Here is a 14,496-nt window from a genome sequence, read left to right on the forward strand (position 1 = left end):
AATAAAATAAAACATTCAAAAACAACAGATACAAATTATATTTTCATTGAATTAAAATCAGAATTTCATAAATATATTTTTTTTCACAAAAGGATGAATCCTTGATTAGCATTGGATAACATTTAAAGAAATGCATGATACGACAGAATAGCTACAGTACAATCATAAAAATAACAAGCCAATACATTTTGATAATGAAAATAAATTAAACTTAATTAGGAGTATAGCTAACTTCAGTTATGCTTCAATAAAAAAAAGTCTTCCATTCTTGCTTTCCTAGTTGTGATTTATTCAATAGATGCTAAATAAAATCTGAAAGTAATCTCCATCTATAAATAGCAATCAATAAATAGAATATACATATATTATTTCTAAGTTAATGAAGTAAAAATGCACCAAACATTTGCTTTAAGGGTGTCTGTCAGTAATGAATACCTTAAACAATGGTTATAAAGGAGGTATAGCATTCCAACACAAGTTGAATCCTTTTTTTAAATTTTGAATTCGTTCTTATAAAAAGTTTGTTACTATATTATCATCAAGTGAAAGAATTTCTTCTAAAAACAGTGATGAAAATTACTATACTTTGGGATAATCTAGTAACAAAACTGTTTATTAAAAAAAATTAAAAATGGGTTTGGTTGGTTTTGGAATTATATGCTTCCTTTTTTTCTAAAAAATGGCTCAATGTATTTAATGAAATTTCACATGCATTTTATTTAAGGCATATTGCATCAACTGAATAAACTTTTGTTTAGGTCTGAATTGTGCTATCTAGCATGTAAAGTATGAACAATTAAATTTTTTTTAAATTCCTTCATTCAAAGGCTCCACAATGTTGCCAACTATCTCAAGTCAGAATTTCAAACTGGATTTGGAAAAAGATAACTAATATCTTTAAAAAAAGGACAAGATTCTTCATATGGATAAAAATTAATGCAAACACTTTTTTTCATATATTGTTATAATACACTTGTGATAACTTAAAGATGGCATTCCACAGTTTTATGTAGATACATTATGAAAATTAAAAAAAATATATGTAAATCAATGAAAAAAAGTGTAGGAATTGTAGTGAGAAGCTTATAACTTAAAGCTTTATAACTGTCCTCCTATACTACAGACGGCAAAACGAGCACGCTACTCAATATTTCATATTTAAATTTAAATCACTTCCAGAGCTTAGACAGGCATGAGAGTTTGCACTGTTCATCCAGAAATGAAATCTAGAATAATAATCAAGGAAGGAATTAAATTAACATTCATCTCATTTTCCCACTTCTAACCCTTTTAAAAATATCAAGGAAAATACTTTCATTTGGGTCGTTTAAACGACTTGCTTTTAGTAAAAAAAACAAGGCAAACGAATCAGTATCATCTAATACGAATAAATTAATAACTTCCAATTCAGTACTCAGAGTATACAAAACATCATATAAAATGATTGTATTTCATCAATGATAATAGGTGAACTAGGATTCCTAATATATTTTCTTATTAAAAAGAGGAATAAACATACAAACATAAATAAACAATTAATAAGTAAAAGGAACTTGCATGCGATGAAAAAATGAATCCTCCAGTTACATGAATAATGAATATTATAATAAAATTTAAAATACCTATTTAAGAGTAATAAAAGTTAAGAATGAAAATAAATATACTTCACAGATCTACCAAAAACAAAATATTTATAACTTTAAACAGTTCTATTTGATTTCTATTCAAACTAGAGAGTATAAATCTTAATATCAGTACTACAAGATAAGCAGAACTTACATTGGCCGAACGAGGTTCAACATCTCTAACGTCCAAATGTATTTCCCGTAAACATAAAGATCTTAATAGTTCGATACCTAGAAAACAACAGAAAAAATATAAATTATGCATCAATCGAGTCAAGGATAAACAGAGAATAGTTTTTATTTCTAAGAGATGCGAATACCTTCTTCCCTCCTTCTGCTATATTTATACTCCCATGCATCCATTAGCCGGTTGTAATAGCACTCGCCTTCGAGGAATTTGTGATATGGAAATGTTTTTGAAGTTGGGAAAATCCTCTGAAAGCTATTGATTATAAGATTAGTGAATAGTCTAACAGTTTAAGTACAAAGGCTATTAAAGAAAACCCTCTTACTTTCCTGTCTGAGTCAGTTCATCTTCATATTGAATGAGGTGACGCACATCATCTGGTGTTAATTCTTCAAGAATGCTATCCAGGTACTAAAACACAATTTTGGCATCAATAAACATATCAATGTTGATAAATATATTTTAATCTGCAATTTATTTTATAATTAACAAATATAAAATTTTATCACTCAACATATTTGGAATGGATTAGAGGAAAAGTGAATTTACACATTTAGAATTTCTTTCCTAGGTTTATCTTTCACTACTTTTTGGTACATAATAAATTATAATATGTAATTATGGACTTATCAAAAATTAGAATAAGACCCCAGGGCAGTGTTACAACTAGGAATGAGCAATTCGGTTCTTTTAACAAAACTGATTCCCAACAAATCACTCTTTCTGGTGATTTTTCTGAATGATTTTATTTTAAATTAATGTAAAAAATACATTTTATTAAATAACAATAAAACAGTATGAATATTCGACAACTGTTTTCAATTCTCATTGAGTAGCTCTGTTACTGTTACCGCTCTAGAACAGGTATACAGTATATTTGATAGAACTGTCAGCTGTCGAAACCTCACTCCCAATTCTTTGACTCCCCTGAATAGGGAATCAACCAACTTCAGGTGATGTCATGAATCACTCATTGTACTGGGATTATTATGGGCGAATCACTTGAGAGTACGATTTCTTAAGAATAGATTTTAGATTCAACTGCCCATACCTTATTACGACCGAATCTGTAATAAAACGAGGGTCTTATGTACTTATAAAAAACAAATAAAATAAAATATATCATTATCTTACCAATTCCCGATCTTCTAAAGATGAAAAATGAGCATGCTTGTCCTTTTCTTTTTGGGAAAGGCCAATCATATACATTCTGTGATCTATGCATAAAGGCCCACGAACGCCCATTTTGGCTGAAGCTTCCACCTACAAACCAAGAAAAGTTAATAAATAAAAGAAAATAATCTTCAAAAATTAATGAGAATAAGATTGGGAGTGCAATCAATGAAGAACACATATAAGTAAAAAATTATTTATTAGTGCCAACATTTCAGCCAGAATTTCAGGCCGTCATTAGGCTAAGAACAAAGAACAAGATAACAACCATAATGAATAAGAGAAATTATAGAATGATCAGAAAATAAAATTTTAAAAAAATAAATAAATAATTACAATATTCATACTTTATTCCTTTTGAATTATATAACTTTATTTTCTATTTCTTTAACCCTGTTATTTTAATTACATATTTAATTACCTACATATATGTTTTATTTCCCACCTTTTTTTCATCACTTTATTTTAAATAATTTTGTACACATATACACTAACTAGATTTTCATATGTATTTTATTATTTGTTATTTCTTCTTAATTAATTTTATTATTACTTTTCTTACATAGGCTTTATCTTCTTAAAATACTTAGAATATACATGTCTTTCAATGCTATTATGTTAGCTGTTTTCTTATTATTTTCTAATCATTTTGCAATTCCTCTAATTTATTGTAGTTGTTATCTTATTTTTGTTTTTAGCCTTGATGAAATATAATTATCTAATAATAATTTTCTACTTATTTGTGTTTCTCACTGGCCGCACCTCCAATCATCTTCTCATATTTATTATCCACAGTCAACTATCTGTTCATCATTTTAAAAAATTAAAATAGAAAAATTTCCTTTCATAAGTATTGTCTTTAATGATGAATATTTTTTTGTTTTGTTTATTTACTATGCATTAACTAAGAATGAGAGAGAAGGTAAGGAGGCAGTCAAAGACTTATTGGTTCTAATGAGATTGTAGAGAATTTCTCAACTACAAAAAATTTGAAAAAGAAAATTATGATTTTTTATTATTTGATAGAAGTATAACAATTAAATATAGCTTTTTTGCAAGTAGTTAAAAGCTGAAAGCTTTTATTATCTAACTCCTCTTTCAAAAAAAAAAATAAAATAAAATAATATAATGAAATAAAATAATATTAACAGAATAAAAAATATATAATACATAAACAAACAATTACAGGATTGCAACTTACTTCTTGAGCTTGGCTAAGCGTATTAGGAATATGGTAACCAACAAGATTGAAAATATTTGTGACTAAAGGGCCTTTCACTGCAGTATCCAACGAAGAACCTGAGTGTAAAGATGGAGATATATTAACCTGAAATATGTTTAAATTAATGGAAGTGTAAGTATAAGGATAAAAATTAATTAATCAACTAATGTTGTTTAATTTTTAAATTCAAGCGATCAGTTTTATGATAACTCTCTTTAAATCAATATACAGTAATTAACTTATTTTCATTCAAAACATTTCAAATAAAAATAATATTGTCATGATTGAATTTGACATAACGAACTGAACTGCTAAACATCAACAAGGAACTCACACTTAAACATTTATTATTTAATTTTTAAGTATTATATGGTTTTATTACCTAAAAAAAAAAATATATAATCTATTATATCAGTTAATAAAATATGTACATTAACTTCAATACAATTTTGCATTTGTTCAAGGCTCCGTACCACAAACTATTTTTTTGGGGGGTTAATTTTAGTAATGTTTAATTTTTTTTTTGTAAATAGTGCCTTTTAAGAAATAATTTATTCTACCTTTTAATTCAAGTAGCTATCTTATATATTTTTTGTTTAATGAGGAAATATACCGGTTGTATTTGTTGTTATGCTGCTAGTTGGAATTTTCTATACACAAATATTTATCCTTTAAATAATACAATATTTGTTTGGTTGGTATTTTGTTAAGTTCATTTTGAACCCCCCACTGCCATCGGAAATGTTCTTTAATTAAATTATTAAATTCTAAATAAAGAATTCCTATCATTCAATCATTCATTTTCATTTCTTTTTCTCATATATCCCCACAATTATGTAATAATAAATATTAAATTAACCTCTAATAACCAAGGCTTCAAATTCTCATCAAGAAGTACATCAACACCAAAAAGTTCATAGGAACAATAACGAGAGGTCAAATTGACCCTCGACATTTGAGAGATAGGGTTCTCTCCACTTATCATTGTTTTTATCACTAAATCAATAAGGCTCGACCATAAGGCATCAATGTTGATTGTTCCATCCAAAAATGACCAAAGGGACCTCAAAGTCCTAAAAAAAAAAAAAAAAAGATATACTATCACAGCAAAATATAAATAAAAGTTGAATTGTGTAGTTGATCAATATACTAACTACAAAGGTTCTAATAGCAATGCCATCAATATTACTATATAATCTCAAGAAATATTCAGCTTATCTCGAGCTAAACTTATTATTACAAAAAAATTATAAATGTACAAACCATTTATGTCCTGTACAGGCACCAGCATCTTCATTTAATGAATATGACTGGCTAAATTTGTTGATGCTATAGTTTGTTAAATGAATATAACGATCGTTAAGGCTCTTTAAATCATCAGTATACCTAGCTAAAAAGAATAAGGTAAAATAGAAGAATTAATTAAAAATTAAAAATCAATATTTAACAGTGAATAATTTAATGTTAATTACTGGATCTACAGCAGTAACAAAAATTGAAATTATTACTTTATTAATATTATAGAAAAATCAATAAATTATACTGAAGAATCTTTGCTTCTTTTCAACCTGTACTGAATGTAAGGAAATTCCATTTCTTTAAAAAGCAAATAATAATTTATATGAGATCAATTAAGTGAAAATAAAATTTAAAAATGGCTAATTACACAAATTATCACACAATAACTTCTATATAAACTTCATAGTCTAATTGATAGAGTGACATGTATCTTCAACAGTTTTAATTTTGAAAAAAAAAAAAAAATTTTTTTATTGGACAGCATAAGATAATATTGAGTACCGAGAATCATTGTGAAATGATATGATGAGCCAAATATAAAAACCCCAGTAATCTTGAAGAAAAGCTACATATAGACGGATTTTTTTTTTTAATTCATGGATCATAAGATAATAATTTTTATATCAAATCAAAAAAGTAATCAAGTACTGATCAACTGTGATTTTTCAAGGACAGATTGTACATCTGAATTTATAGTTTAATAAAAATCCAGTTATTAAAATTGACGTGATACTGAATCTCACTCTTGGTAATATTCATCAACAGTAAAAACTAAATGTATAATATAAGAAGTACCTAATGCTAAAAGAAAATCGATAAGCGACAATATAGAAATAAGGTAATACAAAGATTATATCGTGCTATAATTGAAATGACAATGAGAGAAATTTTCTGTGTAGACCCAGTCTAATGTAAAAAAATATTTCAAGTTGGGATAGAGAGTTAAACATTACCTGATGCGAATCTCACCAATCCATTATCATAAAGGTAGATACGAAGAGGATCAAAACTGGTAACCAGCACGTACAGACGAAGATCAAATTTATTTCCATTAATTAAATAAGGATTAGATATATACTTCTGAACAATTAAAGGTATTTTCTTTGGTATATCAACCCATTTGTTCACAACTTTGATTCCAGATCCTCTTGCAGAAGCTGGCTGCAAATAAAACAGAAATTTCAGATGAAAACGGTAGTATTATATTTGTTTCACATACTATTTTTTTTTTTTTTCCACAGTACCTCTGTAAGAAGGTTGTTGATTTTGATGCTTCACATAATAAATTATTTCTATGCAAAATATGTAATATAACATAAATTAAATTTTAAAAATAGATAGTATATAATTAAGACTAACCACAAAACTATAGCTTCAGTCTAATAAAACTTTACCACCAACATTTTTTTTTTTCCCTTTTTGTACAGTTTAATACACTGCAGTTTAGTCCAGATTGGGAGGACACTAACAACTACACAGACAACTCTTTCCCTAAGAACATCTTCTCTAGGGACCTGCCCTGGATTGGGGAGTTAATAAATACTTTTAAAAATCGTTGACACCATCATGACTTAAAAGTAGATAACATTAAAATTATTAGTCAATTTAATGTTTTATTAATATCCAGAATAAATCTTTGTAATCGACCAAGATTATACCATCTGCCTTTTTTTCTCTGAGGCTACTAGGCCAATTTTTTATAGATTTGGCATCAAAGTCCTTGAAACTCAACTTTGTCAGCTGCTATTTTGTTTCAAAATGGCAAACCTTTATACCTTTCTTACGCCTGTATCTCAGACAATTTATGAAAATGGAAAAAAAATTTTTAAGTGCTTTAAAATCGTGCACCTTAATGAAGAGATTTATTAATATAGATCTTAAAATTAAGAGAAAAATAAATAATAATAATATTTTGTTAAATTATTTCATTATGTACATATTAAAAATTAAATCTGTACCGCTACAACCCATGAAGGGTCAGGGGTGCAGTACTTTGTAAGGAAGTACTGCTACTAGACCAACGGTTGTGCAAGGAGGGAAATTGATCAGAATCACGCTTGACTGCACAATTAAAGGTACTCAATTCATGAGGCTGACCCTGGAGGGCTCCCAAACCTGCTCACGGTTACAGTGAAACAGAAAATAATTATCTACCACAGCTGGATTCGAACCTGAGTCCTTGTATATTCATATTGGAAGAAGATAGTTCGGGTGAACTCGCACTCAGTTGACAACAGAACTTCATTCTTATCAGCCCTGCAAAGTGGGGCGAAACTTTAGTTAACAATAAATAGTTTTTTGTTACTATTTTGATACCTTTATTGACCCTCACCCGGACTATCTTCCTTCAATCTGAGCCCTTGTAGTTAGTAGCACAGTGCCTTACCACTGAGCTACCCATTATGTACATATATACTTGAAAATAAAAAGATGTACGTACATAAAGTAATAATTTGTCGCGATTTTTAACATGCAATATACTGTAAAGTTGTGAGAAAGAAGAGAAACCTTGTTTAAATCATGTTTCAAAATATTTATCTCTATTATATCACAGCAGCACCTACACAAGATAATATTACTTAAGAAAAGTTAACTGCAATATAAATAATCAATAACATCATTTGTCAAATAATTTAAACAAATATGAAAAATTATCTTTAAAAGAAATTAACAATGAAAACATCTTTACCGGTTTGACTATCCACCGGGTGTTATCTTGTTTATCCCAGGAGGCACGTAGTGATTTAATATCTTGTGGTAAAACATAAGTACGTGGCATAAAACCAAACCTAAAAGATAAAAATAATAAACTGTACACTGAATACAAAATTAAATAAAGAAGTATCATTTTTTAAATATTAATAAGTTATGAAAGTGAGGATTTTAACAGAGTTATTAATTGGAAAAATGTTGAAATACATAAATTAGTTCTGCAATTTTCAATATTTTATACAGGAAAAACAAGTAATTTATCATAGAATTATTTCTGCTAAAGTCATACCCTTTATACCTTTACTAAAAAAAACTATATGGCCAAATATTTATCAGTGATAAAGTATGAGTAGTAAAATTTTTGATAAACTTAAAAATTGATGCAATATTCCACTAATTAGACCCAAATGTCTTATTCAAATAACATCTGAAGAAACATGTCCTTCAAAATTCAACCCACATATACAATAAGGAACCACCAAGCAACATTTTGTGAAATTGTGTTTAATAAGTTACATTAATAATTTTAATTGCAACAAATACCTAAGGTACAATATTCCTCTACATCAATATTAGGTACAGATAGATAGACCTTTATTTATGTTGAGAAATAAAAACAAATATTGATAAATCATAGGAAAAAAAGGTGTCTGTTGGTTTCTTATTGCATACTTGGGTTCAATAAAAATTGGAAAAAAGAAAGATTGACTAAAACAAAAGCATATATTTTGTTATTAATATTTTTAATTTTCTCACATAATATATCTAAATAAGCTGATTTTAAAAAAGTAACAAGACATCACATACTGGCAATAATTAGAGTTAACTACAAGATAGATTTTTAGGATTATAACTTCTTTGAATTGCAGATGATAGTTTACATAATGAATAGTTACAGAAAACAAAAATTTAAAAGTAAGACAAATCAAATTTTGGGACTAAAAGAATTGAGCTCAACAAGGAAAATAATCAATATTTATTTAAAGTTGTGAGTAAACAAATTATAAAACATTTCATTGTCATATCGAGATCTAATTATTCAAGACAAGTGCCCTTGATTTTATTCTTGTGCTGATCAGGGTGAGCGTAACAAAAATAAACCATTATTATGCTAATGCCAAAATCAAAAAGGTTTAGCCAATGCTAGGCAGCTATTAACTGCCAAGTCACTACATCCTGATTATTAAATAGCAATAAGAAATATTGAATAGGTACTAATTAAAAACTTACTCTTTCTTTCCATGCTTAGACATATGACGTTGTAAATTCCTCCATAAACGGTCTTTCCGTCCAATTTGAAATGTACCAGGAAAATGATTCAGCTTCTGATTTTCTTTAAGAGTTCTAAAAACGACTGATTTCATGTGTTTTCCCCAAATCCCGACCCAATCCGGAGTTCCTAAATGCCAAAACAATCCATTTAATTTATATTAACAGGAGGAAAACTAGCTAAGTATGACGTGCATGTTCTCAACTAAGATTTTATTGAAATTAAAATTAATTTCAAAACAAATAAACATTAAGTTAATTTATTTAAAATACTTTGTCATCAATAATATAAATTTAAAATAATGATTATTGTATAATTAAAGATTCCCAAATATTGCATCAAGAGGGACGTCAAAAATGGTAAAGTTTTGAAAAAGAAATTCCACAGGACAAATACCAGTACATAAAAAAAAAAATAACTTCAGCAGATCAAATTTAACTATTTAATTTTATAAAATAAACCAGAAATTAATAAAGATATTCAATAATAAAACAAAACAAAGATTACAAAAAAATTCCTTAAAAAAAATACAATAGTACATTAATTTTTTATAGTATATCAGCATATGAAAATGATAAGTCATAATATATTAATTAAATTATCTTAAGTGTTATAGTATAGTTGCAAAATTGGTAAATTTCTGAATTTATAGTGTTGTGGTTATAAAGATAGGAAAGATGGCCCCAGAACATTAACTTGATAAAGATGTAGCAAAAATATATTGGTATGAAAATGATAGTTAATCTTTGCCAATAAATTAATGAATATAAATCCCAAACTGAAAAAAAAAAAAATTGAAATACACAATAAATGACAGTTTGTTATGTCCATCTTGATCAAATTTTGGTATAACCTGAAAGAATCATATTATGACAAGAGTGCTACTTTAATAATCATATTAGAATTAATAAATGGATAATTTCCCAGAATTTAAGGGTTTCATTAAAACAATAGTAAGGGGCCAGTAAAGTATGAATAAACAAAACTATGAGTAAATTTAATTTGTTGTTTTCTCAATTATTTTTGTAAAAGTTTGGACTCATTTAAGGTAATTGTCAATGTTAAAAAAGAAGGTTTAAAAAAAAAAAATAAGAACAATGAGCTAGATACAAAATGCAACAAATATACACAATATGGAAAAAAATTAAGATATAAAAATAATAAATTAATGTTTCAATTCTCATGATCAAATAATACCTTCACAAAAACTAATTTAAAATTTAACCAAAAATAAAATAAAAATGTATCTGCTTACTTCTTATAAACTTATAACCAGAATTCTGTATGATTTTCTTGACAATTATTGGAGTAACAGTAGTCAGCTTCCACTTCAACGTTCGCTGAATGATCACAGGAAATGCTCTTTCAGCTAAATAGAACAATATTTAAGATTTTTAATCAGAAATATTACACTATTATTTAATTCATCATATATAAACATTAAGAACATTAACATCAATAGATTAAGAATTGGAACTAATATTTTATTACAATATTTTTTCTATTGTCTAAATAAATAAGTAAACCTTTCATAAAAAAGAATATAATATTCAGTAGTTAGAATTATAATTAACAGAAGCCCTGTTAATTATAAGTACAAGCTATGGCAATCTTATAAATACTGTTTATAATAATGGTTGATAAGAGGTGTCTAAATCATTTTGAAGGCTGTTAAATAATGTATAAAATAAAAATATCTAACCTCTATTTGTTTCTGTTGCAAAACGTATGTAAGGAGGAGTATTGGCGAACAGACTAGGCCTCAAACACGGATGTACCTTTTTATCTTAAAAAATAGAATTAGAATTAACCGACAAGTTGATTAAGAACAAAAATATAACATTAAATTGCAGCGAGTATTAAATCATACCTTCCACTTTAACACTTGAAGTTAATTTTACCAAATCACTACGAGGAGCAATATGAGCAGGATAGTGAAGGAAGGCTTGTTGTAATGTTGTCAATTGGGCACATCCTGAAAACAGTTGTGCTAAAAGTTAGGTATTGTATTTACAACAAATTATTGTACTTACATCACATTTATATGACAAACAATATTACCATCTGAAGAAAGCTTTTTCTCGAGATCATGAGTATGTCTTCCTTCAAGGTACCAGTCTTCATCATCATCACTGAAAAAATCAACAAAATCAATGGAAAACCTGGATATTACAACACATTTCAGAGGCAATAAAAGCAGATTTGAATTCTTCTTCAATCTTATAGTAAGTCAATTTCTAGACTTCAATAAACTAAAAATAATTTTAAGACTATATTTTAACATTGGTCATTGAATGGGATAAGGCCTGCTGAATTGCCAGTCACTGCGTAGAGGTGCACAATATTCAGTCATACGATACTAAAATTTCCAAACAAATTAACCTAATTAAATTGTTTACACCAGGATGTTATTTCCTAATAATATGTCCCCAAAAGAATGAGTGCAGAATATTCTAGGTTTTACCATTCAAAAAAAAAAAAAAAATTCGAAACTGTACCTATAGAGTTCCTAGCCCATAAATGTTGTTATTTACTTCACCACGAGAAGAATATAAAGGTTTGGTAAAAATAAAAGTTATTTGATAAATATACAATTGGTATGTATTTAACTAATACTTATTAAAAAAAAAAATAACAAAATATTTATGAGACCATAAATAAACAGCAGTATATCACCTCGTATTTGGATTATTGTAGGAAGGGATAATTTGTGGATCCTAAATTATTTTTAAGTTCTGGAAATTAAAATAAGATAGAAGATTCTTTATAATCAAATCAACATAAAAATGTAAAATGCAAATATATTTTGATCCTCTCATTTCTATTCTTTAAATAAATAATCACAATGAGGACGTAGCTGAGCACATTGGGGTGAGGCCCACAAAATGCTGAGGGTTCAACTGTAACCTTTATATTTATTAAGATATGTAGCAAAACATTCTCACCCAATGGATACATAGATCTTCACTGAAAGACAAACAAAACGAAAAAAAAAAAAATCAGAATCTATAATTTTCTCTAGCTAATCACTAATTATCTCAGACTAACAATATTTTTTCTTTTGTCAAATGAATAATTGTGATGTAAGTATATAGTATAGAAACTGTAAGTATGTAAGCATAGAAACTTTTTATTTTATTAATAGATAAGAAGAATCCAATTTCAGGTTGCAGAATAAACACAAGTAAAATGACCTCATCTATTTGTTTGTTATACTTGAATAATTTGAGTTTATTGGTTACCAGTTTTATCAAGTTATATACATAGAAAATTCAGAAGTATGTTTGTTTATTGATTACAGTTGAAATTCAATAACTAAATTAATCAGAAATTGATTTCATAAATCACAAATATAAATAAATTATCAGTACAATAAAAAAAGTTTTTATGTTTTTTTTTCTTTTCTTCCAACAATTTAAAAATACTCTTAAACATTAACTTATAGGTCCAAACCCCTAGTAGACCCCATTAGGGATAGACATTTTTTTTTCTGCATTATTATAGTTTTGGGTAATTTTTAAACCTTTAAGGTATTAATGAAAAGGGCTTTCCAACCCTCAATGTAGTAATGAATAAATTTTGAAGCAGATCAGAGTGATCGACTTTCCCTTTCTCATGAAATTAAGAAATTCTTGTAAACTGAGGTTGAAAAGATAGCAATTGGTTTGTAACTTTTTATCAGAATATATAATCAATAATATTCCATGCAAATTATGGTTTGTGCATAGGCCTTAATGCAGTGTAAGGTAGTTAACAATATGGAATTGGTACCAATAATTGAAAGACAATTTCAGCAGAGGTGTGGGCAGTAGGAAGCACTGTTAACAATTATTAAAACAAATTAATTAACAGAATATATTGGGAATCATAACTGATATTCTTTAAACTAACATAAATAATGAACTGCTTTTGATGATACATAATTAACAAGAAAGCATCCGTGACTATAAATTATCATTATATCACATAATTATTATTTTTATGGTAGCTATTTTATTTATTGTTCTTAGCCCTGATAAAAGCCTGAAATTCTCGCCAAAACGTAAAAGTTGGTACTAAAATAAGTTAGAATAAAAATAGCGTAAATAAATAAATATATATATCCACAGTCAACTATTAACTCATCAATATTTATTTTTCAGTTATTTATACAAAAATTATACAACTACATTTCATAAAAATGGATATAGAACTATGACAAAATTATTACCTGTCACAGGAAGAATCTACAATCTTATATTGAATATCATCAGTGGGAACTTCACTCCAAATTTCTTTTTTGGCAGGAATAGGTGAAGGGCTTGACCTCTCAGCCAAGAGGTTAACAATATCCTAAGCCAAAAACAATTATTCACAATTTAAAAAATAAAATTCGCCTTTAATTTACTTTTTGAAAGTAAATTTGCGAAGTCATAGTATGTCAGATATTTAAAACTTTATGATTTTTGAAAGCCTGAAATAAAATTTACACAGATCAATAGGATAAAAGAATGAAAAATGTAATATTAAAACAGCAAAGAAAAATACCTAGCAAAAGTTCTTTCAAATTAAAATAACACTGCATGAAAATTCAAAATAACATTAATATAATTGAATTGGTTATTTCAGAAAAAATTGGGATAATTTAAAAAAAAACTAAATAGATAGGTATTGATTATGATTTCAACTGTCTTATAAATCAACAATTATAATCTAAAACAGGATAAATGAAAACAATTAACAATTCAAATTTATTTTTATTTACAATATTCAACATTTTTAAATAAATTAGAAGGAAATAAATGGTTTATGGAACATAAATTACTACAACAGGGACTGTATTTAAAAATAAATTCAGTAATGGTTAATAAATCTTTGTTGTTCTGATTTTTTGGAGTAATTTAAGTTCAGCAAATTTAAAAATCAAAATAAAATAATCAGTACCTTAATATTTCAATATATACAAAGTAGTCTCCCAAGTCAAAGATAATTTGGATAAAACTCATAAAGTAAAAATTTAAAATATTAC

At 27.0% G+C, this 14,496-nt stretch overlaps 1 protein-coding gene across 14 annotated transcripts in view; it reads right to left on the reverse strand.

Annotated features, from left to right (window-relative positions):
* Positions 1–14,496, reverse strand: part of LOC106684985 (tubulin polyglutamylase ttll-4) — a 38,210-nt gene that overhangs the window by 22,386 nt on the left and 1,328 nt on the right. For 13 of the 14 annotated variants that reach the window (XR_001343772.3, XR_001343769.3, XR_001343770.3 and 10 more), the window contains 15 exons: positions 13,699–13,820; positions 11,550–11,620; positions 11,359–11,463; positions 11,191–11,274; positions 10,744–10,857; positions 9,449–9,617; positions 8,196–8,295; positions 6,460–6,667; positions 5,471–5,597; positions 5,067–5,280; positions 4,187–4,312; positions 2,947–3,075; positions 2,138–2,223; positions 1,946–2,067; positions 1,780–1,856 (listed from right to left, as the gene is read on the reverse strand). Coding sequence is in view for 9 of the 14 variants with exons in the window: in XM_014427405.3 (XP_014282891.1) it covers positions 1,780–1,856; positions 1,946–2,067; positions 2,138–2,223; positions 2,947–3,075; positions 4,187–4,312; positions 5,067–5,280; positions 5,471–5,597; positions 6,460–6,667; positions 8,196–8,295; positions 9,449–9,617; positions 10,744–10,857; positions 11,191–11,274; positions 11,359–11,463; positions 11,550–11,620; positions 13,699–13,820 (1,854 nt within the window). In the remaining 5 variants the exon portion in view is untranslated. Of the gene's footprint in view, positions 1–156; positions 313–1,779; positions 1,857–1,945; positions 2,068–2,137; positions 2,224–2,946; positions 3,076–4,186; positions 4,313–5,066; positions 5,281–5,470; positions 5,598–6,459; positions 6,668–8,195; positions 8,296–9,448; positions 9,618–10,743; positions 10,858–11,190; positions 11,275–11,358; positions 11,464–11,549; positions 11,621–13,698; positions 13,821–14,496 lie in introns of those variants that run through there. The other variant, XM_014427410.3, reaches the window with a different exon arrangement.

Source organism: Halyomorpha halys, unplaced genomic scaffold, assembly GCF_000696795.3.
Source record: "Halyomorpha halys isolate HHAL.00 unplaced genomic scaffold, Hhal_1.1 Scaffold643.1, whole genome shotgun sequence".
Classification (NCBI taxonomy): domain Eukaryota; kingdom Metazoa; phylum Arthropoda; class Insecta; order Hemiptera; family Pentatomidae; genus Halyomorpha; species Halyomorpha halys.